The 17,297-nt window shown below is 43.6% G+C and overlaps 1 protein-coding gene across 4 annotated transcripts in view; it reads right to left on the bottom strand.

Annotated features, from left to right (window-relative positions):
• LOC139424542 (patatin-like phospholipase domain-containing protein 6) overlaps window positions 1-16,696 on the bottom strand; it is a 39,026-nt gene extending 22,330 nt beyond the window's left edge. For 2 of the 4 annotated variants that reach the window (XM_071176484.1, XM_071176483.1), the window contains exons 1-14: window positions 16,620-16,690; window positions 9,384-9,481; window positions 7,955-8,008; window positions 7,646-7,733; window positions 4,116-4,198; window positions 3,909-4,000; window positions 3,620-3,760; window positions 3,209-3,368; window positions 2,660-2,740; window positions 1,662-1,790; window positions 1,462-1,542; window positions 972-1,179; window positions 554-654; window positions 92-271 (exon numbers count right to left, since the gene is read on the bottom strand). In XM_071176484.1, the coding sequence (XP_071032585.1) occupies window positions 92-271; window positions 554-654; window positions 972-1,179; window positions 1,462-1,542; window positions 1,662-1,790; window positions 2,660-2,740; window positions 3,209-3,368; window positions 3,620-3,760; window positions 3,909-4,000; window positions 4,116-4,198; window positions 7,646-7,733; window positions 7,955-8,008; window positions 9,384-9,440 (1,455 nt within the window). In that variant the 5' untranslated portion in view covers window positions 9,441-9,481; window positions 16,620-16,690. Of the gene's footprint in view, window positions 1-91; window positions 272-553; window positions 655-971; window positions 1,180-1,461; window positions 1,543-1,661; window positions 1,791-2,659; window positions 2,741-3,208; window positions 3,369-3,619; window positions 3,761-3,908; window positions 4,001-4,115; window positions 4,199-7,645; window positions 7,734-7,954; window positions 8,009-9,383; window positions 9,482-13,143; window positions 13,165-16,619 lie in introns of those variants that run through there. The other 2 variants (XM_071176481.1, XM_071176482.1) reach the window with 2 other exon arrangements.
• Between the last annotated feature and the right edge of the window lie 601 nt (window positions 16,697-17,297).

Below are 17,297 nucleotides of genomic sequence, written 5' to 3'. Positions count from 1 at the left end.
ATGATTACATTGTTACTAGAGTCATGGTTACATAGATAGCAACCATCGACTGACCATGTACTAAGGTTACTAAGCAGTAGTTAGTACTAACCTCTATCCTCATGAGTTTGAGGAGCTCCTTCAGGGCCTCCTCGAACAGGGCAGGGCTGGGGCGACCGGGGACGGGTCCTGGTCCTGGTGAGAACTGGTTGTCCGGACCCCCCTCCTCCTCGGGGTACAGGTACACCCCCGACGGCACTTCGTCTACGGTCACCCTCCTCTCCCGCTGGTCCTGGGAAAGAAACAGAAAACATGGAGGGACATGAATGTCAATTACAGTACACAGTGCCTGGTCTACTTGGAAGTGCAGATCTGTGTCGTACAAAGATAAGAGTTAGTGGTTTCCTTTGAAGTGCAAATGTGTATTTTAGTGCACTAGGATGACTGTTAGTGAATAGATAAACTGTTGAATTACTAAAAAATGTCTGTTTGGATTTTATTTCAAATGTAAATACATATTCTGAGATGTCACTAATATCCAACGTTGTGTGTGTGAACACGCGTATATACTGACCCGTGAATAGGTGGGTGGTGTGTTGCCGTCCTCAGCAGAAACTGAGATCCGTCCCCTCTCGTAGGCCATATCGAAATCAGACCGCAGATTCTTCTGCATGCCTGTGTGTAGACACCACACACACACACACACCACAGAAATCATGTTAACACAAACACGTGTAAACGCCACAGTCAACAGTCTGAGAAGCAACAGAGGTAAGTTACATACTAGGACCATAAAGCACACTAATGTCAAATGTTAAGTCAGGTCACTAACATGCAGTAAAAACTGGACTGAAGCCACAGAGCTGAAGTTACATACTAAGAATGCAGATGTTAACACACGGACAGAGAGAAAAGAACGGAAGAGGACAGAGAGAAAAGAACGGAAGAGGACAGAGAGAGGGATCGAGAGACCGACAGAAAGAGTTAGTCACCGGCGATGTCTACAGGCATGGAGATGGTCCTGCTGAGGGTTGGTGGGACTGTGGCTCCATCCTTCCCAGGATCTGATGCGTCCTTCACGGCGGCCTCGCGGTCCTCCGCGGGCACGGTCAGGCTCCCGAAACGCTTGCCGTGGCGCTGGGGGCTGGTGCGGGGCACGGGGTGGGGGGACAGGGGCAGCAGGCGCAAGAGCTGCATCTCCTATAGGAAGGGGAGGACAGGGGCATGGGAGAGAGAGAGAGAGAGAGAGGAGGTTAGGGTCAATGAAGACAGGCTAGCGTTGAATTAGCAATGTTATAATCACCAGGTCAGCATTGAAAAGTGATTAGCGGTAGCGTTAGCGGTGAATGACTCAATCGTCATGAAAACAGCATGTCTGGTAGATGAAGTAACAAACAGAATGTCCATGTGTGGGTGTTTGAGGATCTGGGTGGTATGATGAATCGTGGCGCCGTGTGTGTGTGTGTGGGGCGCTTGACTCACGTGGCTAAAGAGCTCGTTGGTGAGCCCTAGGTAGTTGTGCAGCGCCAGAACGGTTACTCTTTGGAGACGAACCATGATGATCTGCATGAGAAGACCGAGGGAGGAAAAGGTCACATGAACATCAAGAGAAAAACACACGTCCAAGCCTGGTGACAAACACACACACACACACACACACACACACACACACTGCAGCTTACCTGGACCACCCGCACCAAGCTCTCAGGGTACTTCTCAAAGATGGAGAGGAAGGCCTCGACAGGTAGACGCAGTACGGTGGACACCTCAGCCGCCCGCGCCGACACCGTCCTGTACGGCTTCTGGTGTCCCTGAAACACACACACACACAGTGATAAGGTTCACACACACACACACGCTCTCAGAATATACTGTAACTCAATATTGGTAACTTTACAGACATTTTGGAGACTTGAGACATTTGACGAGTTCCTATTTTCAGCAGTAAAGGGAGGGGAAGTTTGTGTTGGGAGTGGTTCTCACATGCTAGCTAGGTGTACCTGAAACAAACACAATGACAAGGCCCTTTCAACGCGGTCCTATTTATTTAAGTCAGTTAAGAACAAATGCTTATTTTACACTGACGGCCTACCCCGGCCATTGCAGTGACTTGGGTGAAGCTTATTTTTTTTAAATGTCCCTGTGACCCACGCACTAACAAAGAACTGAACTACTCAGCTAAATGTTTATAGTCACAAGCCAATAAGAGGGAACTAGCAGAACCCACCAGCAGAAAGCATTGCTTTAGAGACGTCTTCCACTTCCCTTTGTCAGCCGTAAAGCAAGGGTTCCAGGATGTTTGTGTCAGGTACTTTTCCCCAAGTCTAAATATAGGAGTTAGATGCTAGCTACCAAATCCTCTTGACTCTAAAAGGGTCATGTGTTTAATAGTTCACTGTATACTTCCCACCAAGAGTAAAAGCGCACATAAGCCACACTTGTCATATCATAGTGCTTCACGATATAACATTAAATTGCAGAATCATCATGACTTTGATACGATTCAACTTTAGCGGCTACGATTCAACGCTCGACTTCCCTGACTTGTTCCTTGACTAAGTTCAAAGTTCTGACTGAAACATGACAGGGACAGACAAAGGGGTGACTCAAACAAGAAACGACACCTGGCATGGTGGTTTAGGGAGTGTGCAATGCGGGACAGGAAGTGGGCGGGTCTTACGGTGATGACGTCCAGGATGCTGAGGAGGCTGTGGACACTGTCTCCGGGGTACACCTCCTTCACCACACCGTCCTTGCCGTCCTACAAACACACAGGGGCAAAACAGAGTACGTCATAACAAATGAACATGGACAAAAAGGCACATACATTTCTGAGTACAATTGACAGTTATCGTGAAAACATTCTGTTTATGTTAAGTTATTCCAATCTTTGCCCAAATGCAAGTTCATCGTGGCCACAACTTTCTAAATTCAGAGATCATTCCATTTGATCCTTTTCCTTCATATTGGGATAATCTGAGTCAAAAACGAAATAGGTGGTAATCATTATTTAATGACCTACAAGAGAGTTAATTGTTAGAGAAGTGTAAGCCCCTTATGAGAGTACCTGTTAACTCGTTAGCATGGACGGAGGCTCAATTGTACAGAAGGCAACAACAACAAAACTAAAATGTAAATGTCTGGCCATTTGTGTTCATGAGAAACACACACAGGTGCACAGACACACACACACAGACACACACACACACACACACTCTCCCTCTCTCACCATTCCAGTAAGGCACAGTTCTAGTTTTCCGTCCTGCACCACGTAGATGCTGCTGTCAGGCTGGCCCGGTCTGAAGACGTACTCTCCCTGTTGAAACTGCAGGAACACCATGTGTTTACACAGCTCCAGGAACAGAGGCTTCTCAAAGTGGCCCAGCACACTGCAGGGGGGGATAGAGATGGAGAGATCACTACTACACACAAAAAAGTGATTGACTGACCTACGTATCACCTTGCATCATTAATAACTACTCAATATTATTTGAAGATCAGTCAGTCACAATTTACCCATGATACATGGTGGTTTGATACTTGAACACACACATATAGATAAGAACTCCACAACATCTTAACACACACAGAGAGTACACTCTACACACACACAAACAAACTCGGAGAAGTCCTTACGTACCGGACGTTCTTGAGCATGTAGAGCACCTCGGAGGGCAGGTGGGAGTTGGCCACGTCAAACTCTGTAAGGTCGGCCTCCAGCACTGAGGGAGGAGGCTCCTTAGCTACCAGGGTGGGCACCTCCTTCTTAAAACGCAGAATCCTGGAGGGAGGAGAGCGGGGGGGGGGTGGAGAGCAGGATGAGAGAGTGGGAGGACAAATGTATAAGAGACTATTGTTCTCTACTCTGTAGTCACTAAGTTCGTTAGCATCATGAATTAGAGTAGACAGGGTAAACCGTGTTCACACACTTTTTGGCAATGTTGAGCATTTTCTGCTTCTTTTTGAGTCGTGGGCGTGTGGAGGAGGCTGTGCCCACCAGGGAAGAGGTGGACTGGGACACCTATGAGAGCCAGAGGTCAAAGGTCAACTAGGACAAAAAAGACACATTGTCGAACAAAAGGGTACCATTTTACTTTGCTAGAATCCCCAAAACGCATCCCACCACAGCCACTAACCTTGCGCATGATCTTTCGCCCATAGAACATGACCTTGTCCCTCTTGCGGAATCGATACTTGGGGGCCTCCTGGGCTTGCAGGTCTGTGAGAAGTTAAAACATACATATAGATACTAGAGCACGGACACAAACAGTATGGCAAACAGTATGGCAATGTGAACAAGATAAAGTATCAGTATGAACATTTTAAGATACATTATAGCATTGTATAGCAAGCTAAAACCATATATTCACAAGCAGTTGACTGGACGATTGTTTGGTCAATAGGCTGTTGTTCGACCAAGATTTTGTTTTAGTCGAGCTGTCGCAAATGGATAAAAAAAAAAAAATCCATGGCACATCTGATTGACGCCTGTCTCAGTGGACTAATCCATTGAGGCCGTGGGTATGCCACGGTCCAAGATGAAAGGGGGTGTGGCTAAAATGCATGTCTCTCTCCAGAATGGGCTCTCCTGCCATTTCGTATAAATTCATTGTTTCATAACTTAATTGTGTGAATCATTTGCCATTTGATTGTGTCTATCAATTCCCCATTACATATATCACCAGTAGTAACCTACATTTAACGTTAATTCCCAATCTACAATGTTTCTTTGGTTATGGTAATATTATTATTATTAGGTCTACAGTCGTTTACTGTTCTCATTGTTGGAGAGGACATGTTGTTCGCAGTGCTCACAGCCTACGCTACACTTCTGAGAAAAAAGTTTTGGTTCATTTCATTCCATTGTCTTTTGTTTAGAACACTCCTGTCAATGTTAAGTAAGGACGTGCACCTGATTACGCATATAGAAGTAGGCCTAGGCTACCTGGCCTGCGTGCTAATGGTGGCCTATAAAATGTGCCCATTTGGGGATGTCTGATAGTATTTCTGATTGTCTTAACTCACCACCACTAATAAGCTGTAGAGCTTCTCAAAGAAATGCTTTTCTTCACCTCAAACAGAACGTTAACAATGTCTGGTTTTAGAATCCATTTAGAATGACAATAGTTTGTCAATGCATTTGAAAAATATTCCCAGCGCTCTCCCTTTCGATAACCACTCGGCATGAAAGGGAAACATCTAATGCTCTGATTGAGTGGAAATGTCATAAAATACCTGGATTACTTCTTATCCTTTGCACAAATAGCCGTGTATGTCCCGAGCTCACTGGAGCGGGAAACTGAGGGCCTAGAGTATTTTATACAATGTTACAAGTTTGCTAGCAGGAGCTTCAGGCTGGACCCAGTTGATACAATGTTTCAAGTTCGTTGAAGACAGGCCTTGCATTGCCAATGTAATTGATAGGATACTTATATTTAAAATCAGGATATTTTCTACCTGCAGGATGCAATGTTTTTATTTCTTGGCTTTATGTAGGCAACTTGTACATAGTTGGCAATAGAAGTTACTTTTAGATTTGTATCATTTTCATTTAGATAGAATTTAAATTAACCACATGACAATGATTTTGAGATACAAAGACTATTAGAAATTAAATGAAACTGTCATGAAAACGTGCATATGAAAATCAGAACTGGCACGCAGATCGGTAGACTTGGTAAGATAAATTGGTACTCCAAATCAAAAAGGTTGCCGACCCCTGGTGTTGCCTATTAACGGCAACTTCAGGAGTTTAACGGCAGAATCTGCGAAGGTGAGCGGGAGGGTCATGAAAAGATTTAGGCTATCTTGACCTCTGGCTTCCTCTTGAGTCATTTGTCTTAATTATTTAAATCAAACAGCGTGCTTAAAGCATCAGACAAGCTTAGTACACAGATGATTTTATTAAAGCACATAGGGTGTCTATACACTACATGACAAAAAGTATGTGGACACCTGCTCGTCGAACATCTCATTTCAAAATCATGGCCATTAATATGGAGTTGGTCCTCCCTTTGCTGCACTCTTCTGGGAAGATTTTACACTAGATGTTGGAACATTGCTGCCGGATCTTCCTTCCATTCAGCCATAAGAGAATTATAGAGGTCGTGCACTGATGTTGGGCCTGGCTCGCAGTCGGGGGTTCCAATGCATCCCAAAGGTGTTTGATGGGGTTGATGTCAGGGCTCTGAGCAGGCCAGTCAAGTTCTTCCACACCCGGCATCTGCCAAACAGATTAGTCCGTCGGACTGCCAGATGGTGAAGTGTGATATATCACTCCAGAGAACACGTTTCCACTGCTCCAATAGCGGCAACCTTTACACCACTCCAGCCGACGCTTACAGGCTGACTACACCGCTCAAGTCGCGTGCCCAAGCGTTGCAAAATAAATTTTGAAATATATATTATTCAATTATTGTGCGCCAACGAGCATCTGTGTTGCCATGGGCTAAAATAGAAGTCAATTCTATTTGTGAGGCAGCTCGCGGTGCAAGTCCTGCCTCTCCCATCTCCTCATTGGTTTATAGAAGCAGGTACCCACGTGCCATCTCCTCATTGGTTATACCCACGTGGGTTACTTAAAGACCAACGAGGTCGGTGGCGGTAATGCACCTAATTTATGAAAGTTGCCAATATAAAGTCAAGAGATGAAAAAGCCTAGGAGGAGAGATGACTAGAATCTATTTGGTTGACCGTTTTATGTGTGGCTTAATTGTCGGAGCAGGACCTTGTGCATTTCAGGTAAAATAACAACTCAATGTTTATTTCCCAGGACAAATTAGCTAGCAACAGCAAGCTAGCTAAATAGGTCAAATTAGCTAGCAAGTGCAAGCTAGCTAGCTAAATTGACATAAATGTTCAATGCGTTTCGACCGGTCCCCAAATTAATGTAATTGGTTCAGAGTTTGTTTTGATATTTTAACCTGCTGTCGTGATCAAGTTTGGTGTGGGGGGACAAAATACATTTATGCGCAGTGGCGCACACGTGCAGCCGGTTTGGGTTCCGTGTTAGCATTGCGCATGGTGATCTTAGGTTTGTGTGCGGCTGCTTGGCCATGGAAACCCATTTCATGAAGCTCCCGATGAGCAGTTCTTGTGCTGATGTTGCTTCCAGAGGTAGTTTGGAACTCGGTAGTGAGTGTTGCAACCGAGGACAAAAGATTTTTACGCGCAACAACACTCAGCGGTCCCGTTCTGTGAGCTTGTGTGGCCTACCACTTCGCGGCTGAGCCGTTGTTGCTCCTACACGTTTCCACTTTACAATAACAGCACTTACAGTTGACCGCTGCAGCTCTAACAGGGTACACATTTGATTAACTGACTTGTTGGAAAGGTGGTATCCAATGGTAGTGCCACATTGAAAGTCACAGAGCTCTTCCGTACAGGACATTCTACTGCCAATGCTTTTCTATGGACAATACATGGATGTGTGCTGGATTTTATACACCTGTCAGCAACGGTGTTGCTGAAATAGCTGAATATACTAATTTGAAGGGGTGTCCACATACTTTTACACTCAGTCTGACATTTTTTTGGTGGTTCGGGGACAGCGCTAGAAAGCTCTTAGGTGTAAGTGAAGGGCAATCGCTAGTGTAACTGAAGCTAGCATTTATTTCATTTTATAGTTATCGAAGAAAATGCATTGGAGAGAGAATGTGACACGTACTTCTGAGCTGGATCCTCCGCAGCATGAAGAAGATGAGGATGGCGATGAGGATTATGGCGATGCCCGCACCAATCACCATCCCTATCATCTAGAGAGAGAGAGAGAGAGAAAGACACACACACACACAGAGACATGGACAAAGAGCGACATGGACAGAGACAGAGATGGACAGAGATGTAGAGAGACAGACAGAGGGAGATGTGGAGAGACAAAGAGAGAGAGAGAGGTGTGCAGCAGTTGATTAGAGCATAATTACAACGGCTTCATGGAATGAAACACTGCACACCAGACTACAACATACGAACTAACCATGCTAGTCTGTAGCTCTTCCTCCACAAACGCCTTGATGTTGTTAAACCCTTCCTGTTGGTAGACAAAAAAAGAGAAGTGAACAACCGTATAAAATAGCCTATATACTATGTACTGTAGACAGGGAGCTTTTTCCAGAGCTGGGAAAGCTCCGTTACTGAGTTAAGTAACTGATGTATAAAGGAATTCAGGGCTTGGGATTTGCCATGCCCGGGGAAAAGAACGTCAGAGAAGGGGGAATGATGACGTAAAATTGTTTCATCTGGGTTGAATCAGGAATCAGGGGGGGGAAATCTTAAACACATCCAGTCACCCAATGTGTTGAGTTTGGCCTAACTATTTATCAACACCCTCTTAGGTCAGCACCCCACCCCACTTGCTCTTTCCTTTGTTCCCCCCTCCTTCTCTCAGTCCCTTCTTACCCAGCTTAACTCAAAAAGCTCCATATGGGATAACACAACTCACTAACAATACTTTTAATGATGATGATGATGACTTTTATTATACAGTAAGCCTATTTGCCTTCTCTCAATATGGATTGAGTTGCCGTGCGCCCATGTCAGCCTGGCTCGGAGACCAACAATAGGAACAGTGACTGTCTGCTGCTTTACTCTGCTGCACCAGACAATAACACAGAGCTCATGGTGCAATTTGGCTGTGATCATCTGACTATACTGTACACAGCTGTGTGTGTGTGTGAGTGAGTGAGTGAGTGAGTGAGTGAGTGAGTGAGTGAGTGAGTCAAGAGAGATGTCTAACTCCTATGCCATACACACCCACACAGTTGGGGACCAAAGCAGAGAAATGACAGGACTCTAACTCTAAATCAATAGGACACTTCTCTCCAGGAGGATATCGTAGAACTTGAGTGATGTCCTGCCAAAAGGACCTTCCCTGTTCTAATTCCTTCACTGATTAAGACTAGGCCCTATATGACTCACTGAAGGAGTGGAGAGCCTAGCTCAGAGATAAGCTTATTTACAGTTTTGCTGCAATAGAAAGTGTGTGTGAGAGAGAAGGGGATGGTTGAGTTGACCACTGGTCACATAACCAATCAGATAGTGTATAACTATGGGGCAAGGCCAATGGGCTTTTAGTACTCTGGCTCTCAGCCAATCAGTGACTGAGCTGGAGGGCGGACAGTGTTTATTGATCAGGAGAAGAGACAAAAGAAAGGACTTCGCTGCAGTTATTGATGAGAAGTTGGTTATGGTCTGACAGATGGTGGATACTGTACATACTGCAGAAGACATTTCGGTTGAATTCATACAGTTGTGTAACAGACTAGGTTCTCACTCACTCACTCACTCACTCACTCACTCACTCACTCACTCACTCACTCACTCACTGTAGTAGTTGGTGAGGTCAATGGGGCTAGAGTAAGTGGTAGAGGACAGGATTTTGTGTGTGTGTGTGTGTGTGTTCTTACGTCCAGAGAGGCATTTGCATGTTCTTGGCCCTCTTGTTCCGAGGTGCTCTGTCCCATTCTAACCCCGCCTCTTCACCAGGCTGGTCCATCAACGGCCTCTAAGGAGACAAAACAGGATGTTGGCATTAGACATGCAGGCTACTGTTTACGTCACTCACTCACTCTCTCACACAAGTAGTAAAGCAAATAGCTTTTTAGTAGCACGGAAGATAAACCTGGACTTTTAAAAAGAGCAATGACTAATAAAATGATACGAAATACTATCTAGTATGCATTTATGACTCATTGCTCTTTGTGAAGGTTGTCCAGGTTTAGGGTTGCAAAATTCTGGTTGGAAAATTCCCTGAATCAGGAGGCAACAAGCAGGAATTCTAGAATACTCCAACCAGAATTCCTGGAAAACCTGGGAACTTTGGGAAAGTCACCTATCCAGGTTTCTGAGAGGTACTGCTGTTTATAGATACATACTGTATATGTGTTTATGCATGAACAGCAGAGCCTCTCAGCCAATCCCCATCCGTTCCCCTCCCCCACTGAAACTGGCAACATGATCATCTCCCAGTCCCAAACAGAGTTAGAGATAATAACAGTGCTCCAATGACACACAGGTAACGTCCCAAAGGGCATCCTATTCCCGACACAGTGCACTACTTTTGAACAGAACCCTAGTCAAAAGTAGTGCACTATATAGGGAAAACAGTGGCAGTTGGAACACATGATCCAGAGACAGACAATCCTACTGTGCCCAGATGGCATGACATGGTACTAATACCATCTCCCTGAGGGCTGGTCCTCTAAGAGCGTTTACCCCCCAATCCCTATTTGGGTTATTCAAGTTCCTTGGTGTCCACATCAACAACAAACTAGAATGGTCCAAACACACCAAGACAGTCATGAAGAGGTCACGGCAAAGCCTATTCCCCCTCAGGAAACTAAAAAGATGTGGCATGGGTCCTGAGATCCTCAAAAGGTTCTACAACATCGAGAGCATCCTGAACGGTTGCATCACTGCCTGGTACGGCAATTGCTCGGCCTCTGACCGCAAGGCACTACAGAGGGTAGTGCGAACGGCTCAGTACATCACTGGGGCTAAACTGCCTGCCATCCAGGACCTCTACACCAGGCGGTGTCAGAGGAAAGCCCTAAAAATTGTCAAAGACCCCAGCCACCCCAGTCATAGACTGTTCTCTCTACTACCGCATGGCAAGCGGTACTGGAGTGCCAATTCTAGGACAAAAAGGCTTCTCAACAGTTTTTACCCCCAAGCCATAAGACTCCTGAATAGGTAATCAAATGGCTACCCGGACTATTTGCATTGTGTGCCCCCCCCAACCCCTCCTTTTACGCTGCTGCTACTCTCCGTTTATCATATATGTAGTCATTTTAACTATACATTCATGTACATACTACCTCAACTGGGCCGACCAACCAGTGCTCCCGCACAGTGGCTATCCGGGCTATCTGCATTGTGTCCCGCCACCCGCCAACCCCTCTTTTACGTTACTGCTACTCTCTGTTCATCATATATGCATTGTCACTTTAACCATATCTACAGGTACATACTCCCTCAATCAGCCTGACTAACCGGCGTCGGTATGTAGTCTCGCTACTTTTATAGCCTCGCTACTGTATATAGCCTGTCTTTTTACTGTTGTTTTTATTTCTTTACCTACCTATTGTTCACCTAAAACTTTTTTTGCACTATTGGTTAGAGCCTGTAAGTAAGCATTCGGCCCACGTGACAAATGCACTTTGATTTGATGACTCCTGGGATTTAGGCCTAGCGACGACCAATGAAACTCCTCCCCCATCTGTTCCCTTCATCTCGCCACTTTACTTGTCTTCCTCCCACTCCCTCCATGTATCCCTACATCACAGCAGACATTCCAGACCCCCCACCATCTCTCCTAACCCATGTGTTGACGTAAATAAATGCAAGTATGCAACCCAAACAAAGTCTTTATAGGCCACACACTGAGCACAGACAAACAAGCAGCTAGCTTAGCATTCAAACTAGACCGATTTAATCAGAATGGCAGATTAATTAGGGCTGATTTCAAGTTTTCATAGCAGTCGGTAATCTGCATTTTTGGACACCGATCATGGCCCGATTACATTGCACTCCACGAGGAGACTCCGTGGCAGCATTAAACGTATCTTATAAAAAACAATCAATCTTAACATAATCACTAGTTAACTACACATGATTGTTGATATTACTAGTTTATCTAGCTTGTCCTGCGTTGCATATAATCGATGCGGTGCCTGTTAATTTATCATTGAATCACAGCCTACTTCGCCAAACGGGTGATTTAACAAGCGCATTCGTGAAAAAAAAGCACTGTCGTTGCACCAATGTGAACCTAACCAAACATCAACGCCTTTCTTAAAATCAATACACAAGTACATATTTTTAAAACCTGCATATTTAGTTAATATTGCCTGCTAACATGGATTTCTTTTAACTAGGGAAATTGTGTCACTTCTCTTGCGTTCTGTGCAATAGAATCAGGGTATATGCAGCAGTTTGGGCCGACTGGCTCGTTGCGAACTGTGTGAAGATTATTTCTTCCTAACAAAAAACAGCCAACTTCGCCAAACGGGGGATGATTTAACAAAAGCGCATTTGCGAAAAAAGCACAATCGTTGCACGAATGTACCTAACCATAAGCATCCATGCCTTTCTTAAAATCAAAACACAGAAGAATATTTTTTTAAACCTGCATATTCAGTTAAAAGAAATTAATGTTAGTAGTCAATATTAACTAGGGAAATTGTGTCACTTCTCTTGCGTTCATTGCACGCAGAGTCAAGGTCTATGCAACAGTTTGGGCCGCCTGGCTCAATGCGAACTAATTTGCCAGAATTTTACATAATTATGACATAACATTGAAGGTTGTGCAATGTAACAGCAGTATTTAGACTTATGGATGCCACCTGTTAGATAAAATACGGAACGGTTCCGTATTTCACTGAAAGAATAAACATGTTTTTCCCCCGAAAGGATAGTTTCCGGATTTGACCATATTAATGACCTAAGGCTCGTATTTCTGTGTGTTATTATACTATAATTAAGTTTATGATTTGATAGAGCAGTCTGACTGAGCGGTGGTAGGCAGCAGCAGGCTCAAAAGCATTCATTCAAACAGCACTTTACTGCGTTTGCCAGCAGCTCTTCACAATGCTTCAAGCATTGTGCTGTTTATGACTTCAAGCCTATCAACTCCCGAGATTAGGCTGGCAATACTAAAGTACCTATTAGAACATCCAATAGTCAAAGGTATATGAAATACAAATGGTATAGAGAGAAATAGTCATATAATAACTACAACCTAAAACTTCTTAACTGGGAATATTGAAGACTCATGTTAAAAGGAACCACCAGCTTTGATATGTTCTCATGTTCTGAGCAAGGAACTGAAATGTTAGCTTTTTTACATGGCACATATTGCACTTTTACTTTCTTCTCCAACAATTTGTTTTTGCATTATTTAAACTAAATTGAACATGTTTCATTATTTGTTTGAGACTAAATTGATTTTGATGTATTATATTAAGTTAAAATAAAAGTGTTCATTGTTCATTCAGTATTGTTGTAATTGTCATTATTACACATACAGTGGGGCAAAAAAGTATTTAGTCAGCCACCAATTGTGCAAGTTCTCCCACTTAAAAAGATGAGAGGCCTGTAATTTTCATCATAGGTACACTTGAACTATGACAGACAAAATGATACATACATACATACATACATACATACCCATTAATTGGACGATTTTTGTATCGGCTTTTTTTGGTCCTCCAATAATCGGTATCGGTGTTGAAAAATCATAGTCGGTCAACCTCTAATGCAAACCTCCATTGACTGCCAATGAAGCTGATCAAACATACCCTAGCTAGGCTAACAGACAGATATTTAGCCATAAAAGCTAATGTGATATGGTTAAGGCCTACTACAGTGCATTCGGAAAGTATTCAGACCCCTTCCCTTTTTCCACATTTTGTTACGTTACAGTTTTATTCTAAAATAGATCAAATTTTAAGAAATCCTCAATCTACACACAATACCTCAATGACACAGTGGGATTTTTTTTTTTTATGTTTGCAAATTTATAAAAAATGAAATACAGAAATACCTTATTTACATAATTATTCAGACCCTTTGCAATGAGACTCAAAATTGAGCACAGGTGCATCCTGTTTCCATTGATCATCCTTGAGATGTTTCTACAACTTGATTGGAGTCCACCTGTGGTAAATTCAATTGATTGGACATGATATGGAAAGGCATACATCTGTCTATATAAAAAGGTCCCACAGATGACAGTGCATGTCAGAGAAAAAACCAAGCCATGAGGTCAAACTGAGCAACCGCATGAGAAGGGCCTTAGTCAGGGAGGTGACCAAGAACTTGATGGTCACTCTGAAACAGCTCCGGAGTTCCTCTGTGAAGCTGGGAGAACCTTCCAGAAGGACAACCATCTCTGCAGCACTCTACCAATCAAGCTTTTATGGTAGACTGGACACCATCCCTATGGTGAAGCATGGTGGTAGCAGCATCATGCTTTGGGGATGTTTTTCAGGGGCAGGGACTGGGAGACTAGTTGGGATCGAGGAAAAGATTAACAGAGCAAAGGACAGAGATCCTTTATGATAACTTGCTCCAGAGCGCTCAAGACCTCAGACTGGGGCGAAGGTTCACCTTCCAACAGGACATCGACCCTAATCACAAAGCGGTCATGGCTGTGGGACAAGTCTCTGAATGTACTTGAGTGGCCCAGCCAGAACCCAGACTTGAACCCGATCTAACATCTCTGGAGAGACCTGAAAATTGCTGTTCCTGTGCACCAACGCTGCCCATCCAACCTGACAGAGCTTCAGAGGATCTGCAGAGAAGAATGGGAGAAAATTTCCAAATACAGGTGTGCCAAGCTTGTAGCATCATACCCAAGAAGACTTAGGGCTGTAATCGGTGCCAAAGGGGCTTCAACAAAGTACTGAGTAAAGGGTCTGAATACTAATTTCTAAACCTGTTTTTGCTTTGTCATTATGGGTTATTGTGTGTAAATTGAGAAGTAAAAAAAAAAAATATATTTTAGAATAAGGCTAACGTAACAAAATGTAGAGAAGTAAAGGGGTCTGAATACTTTTTTCAAATGCTCTGTATGTACTTTTGAACCCCAGCTATAGGGATAATCCATGACATCATGGTCTAGGAACCAGAGGCCAAGAGCTGCATTGGATGAAATCAAAGCAGAGAGAGTGGCTGACAGTGGACTGTCGTATTGCATAGCCTGTCACAAACAGACCTGAAACAGGATGTGTAGCATCAAGGTCTATTCTCTCTACTACCCTCTCTCATCCTCCACCGTTCATTTGTGTTTGACTCATTTAACCAACTGCTGAAGCAAAACTGTTAGTACTCAAACTATTGAATATCCCTATGTTCATAAATGCCCATTTTAATGAAATACCATGGTAAACTAGGCCTAGCCATGATTCCACCCAGCCAAGCAGTACTGTCTGGCTCTGGAAACATCACATGCTCTGCTGGTCTGTGCTGTATAGACAACAAGGAGACCCAGGGTAATCATATAGAAAGGAAAACCTACACGTTTCCATTGGCTCATCATGACATTTTCCCTGCCCCTCACACACAGCTGAAGTGCTAGGCTTTTGTCGTGGAAAGAAGTAGCTCTCGAAGGATAAAAGACAATCAATCTGGCAAACTTAAAGTCCCGAGTGTCCAATGATCCCAAGAGCGAGTTGCCGTGTCCCTTCATGCCATCTCAGTGAATATTAAGTGTTGTTGTCACAGTGTATATCCTATTGTGTAACACGTAGGCCTATGCTAACTATTGCATTCATTGCACACTACTACAAGGCTTATGCTAGCAGAATTATTACAGCGTAATAAGATCACGGTCAGTGAAAAGGGTCAAATGTTACAGAAATCTCCTCTAGCAGAAGCAGCTGTCTCTCTCTCCCACTCTGCAGTAACGCCTCCATATAGCTTGGTGGCTATTCCCATTGTCCTCAAAACAATGCTGCCAGTGTTGATGTCCCTAGGCCCAGGCATGGGCAAACTCTCTTTCCCTCTCTCGTCATTCCTCCTCCCCTCCCTCTCACACCAGGAGAAATAATAGCACAACCAAACCTGTTTTATTTAAGTACACTGCCCATTCTGAGCCAGGGATTAACACCACCAACAACAGCCTATAGCATGTTGTTTATACTGGGTCAGCCTGTCAGACCCTAGAGAACAGACAAACTACTGTGGGGACTATGGACAGAAAGTACATGAACTCTGACTTAGCCAACTTTCTATGATGTGCAATAACGAGGGCCATAGAGAACAGAAACCAGACGTAAGCATATAGCCCAACTTGACCTTTGCTCCCTAAATTCTATCAATTAGCATGAACCATATTACCGTTTTCAAATGTGTAGGTTAACTAGAGTATCGCCTTTGTGGCATGAATTAGTAGCTCATGAGTCGTGTGCAGTTGTGAACGGTAGCATGACAGTGTGGCAATAGAAACCCGAGCTGACCTACTATGTCAAAATAGTTGTTGCATAATTCGCGTGTAGCGTTGCATTACTATAGCCCTCATTAATAACCTGGTCGGCCCTTCTGAATCTAACGTAGCCGCATTCTCGGTCGGACCTGCGCAAACCGTGGGTATGTTTTTGCGCAGAGTACGGTAATGAAACCGGTGAAGTGGTGCTAATTTCGTGTCTAGGCACTCATCTACCTTAGCAGTACTACAGGGCCAAACATGTTCTGGAAAGCCCATTAGAAACGTGTACTCAATTAAGTCATCTCATTCTTTTGTAGCTAGTTACATAGCTAACAGTTACAATGTGTGCCGCTACACCACAACATTCAGTAGCCTGGTTACGGTAGCTAGCTAAGTTGACACGCTTTGAAACAGCAGGCAAGCATCATACACCTACCTCACTGTCCCTGCTGGCTAGCCGTTGACTAGCCGTTAACTGCAGAAAAACCACCAGAATCTGGTTAATGCAAAGATGCAGTCTTTTGACCTCAGCAGGGACAGTGCTTATTGATTGACATGCTCGGCACAGCCTGCGCGCTATCTGGACATTTGGTGACACAATCTCTACCACAAAGACGCATCCATATGTCAATTTATTCAGCTAGACAGACCTCTCACTAGAAATGTCATGATATTTATCGACATGTAAAGTGACTAAAACGATGAACACCCTTACCTGAACTGCGTGTTTCTCGTCAAGCTTTACAGTACTGTCAAATAACACACATAGCGGAAATTATCTGTAATACAACTCCTCCTATTTTTTAATTCTACATGAGCAGCAGGCCAATCAAAATCTGAAATCGTGGATATCTAATCCAATCTGCATCCAGGGATGAAATGTTACAACATAGCCCGCCTATCTAAATAATCATATGAGAGAAGTAGCCAGTCGCACTGCAAGGTTGAGAAGGGGACGCTACAAATAAACCTGTGATTGGCGAGGTGTATATGACTGACGATTACGCTAACCAGTAACAAGAGATAACAAACCAAAAATGTACTGTACAGTTTATGCATGATTTTAGTAAATGAATCTTGATAACTGAACACTCACTTTAGCTGCTAATAAAATATTCACGATGGATCCTTGAACCCGACTACAAACGAATGACAATACATATTGATCAACTGGGTATGTAGTCCATGACATTGCCAACTTTCTACAGGTGCCATCATTATAATATTAAAATAAAAAATGTCACACAAAAAAATATATACATCTACCAAGATGTATATTAGATAGGAAAGATAAGGCAGCAATTTATAAAATATAATGATATTCATCAGTATTTAGTATTGAATGAGGGATGATTTATTCAATCACTGTTGTGATGGTTTAAAGGCCCTATAA

The sequence above is a fragment of the Oncorhynchus clarkii genome, chromosome 13, assembly GCF_045791955.1.
Source record: "Oncorhynchus clarkii lewisi isolate Uvic-CL-2024 chromosome 13, UVic_Ocla_1.0, whole genome shotgun sequence".
Taxonomy (NCBI): domain Eukaryota; kingdom Metazoa; phylum Chordata; class Actinopteri; order Salmoniformes; family Salmonidae; genus Oncorhynchus; species Oncorhynchus clarkii.
This window is presented reverse-complemented; position numbering and strand designations above follow the sequence as displayed.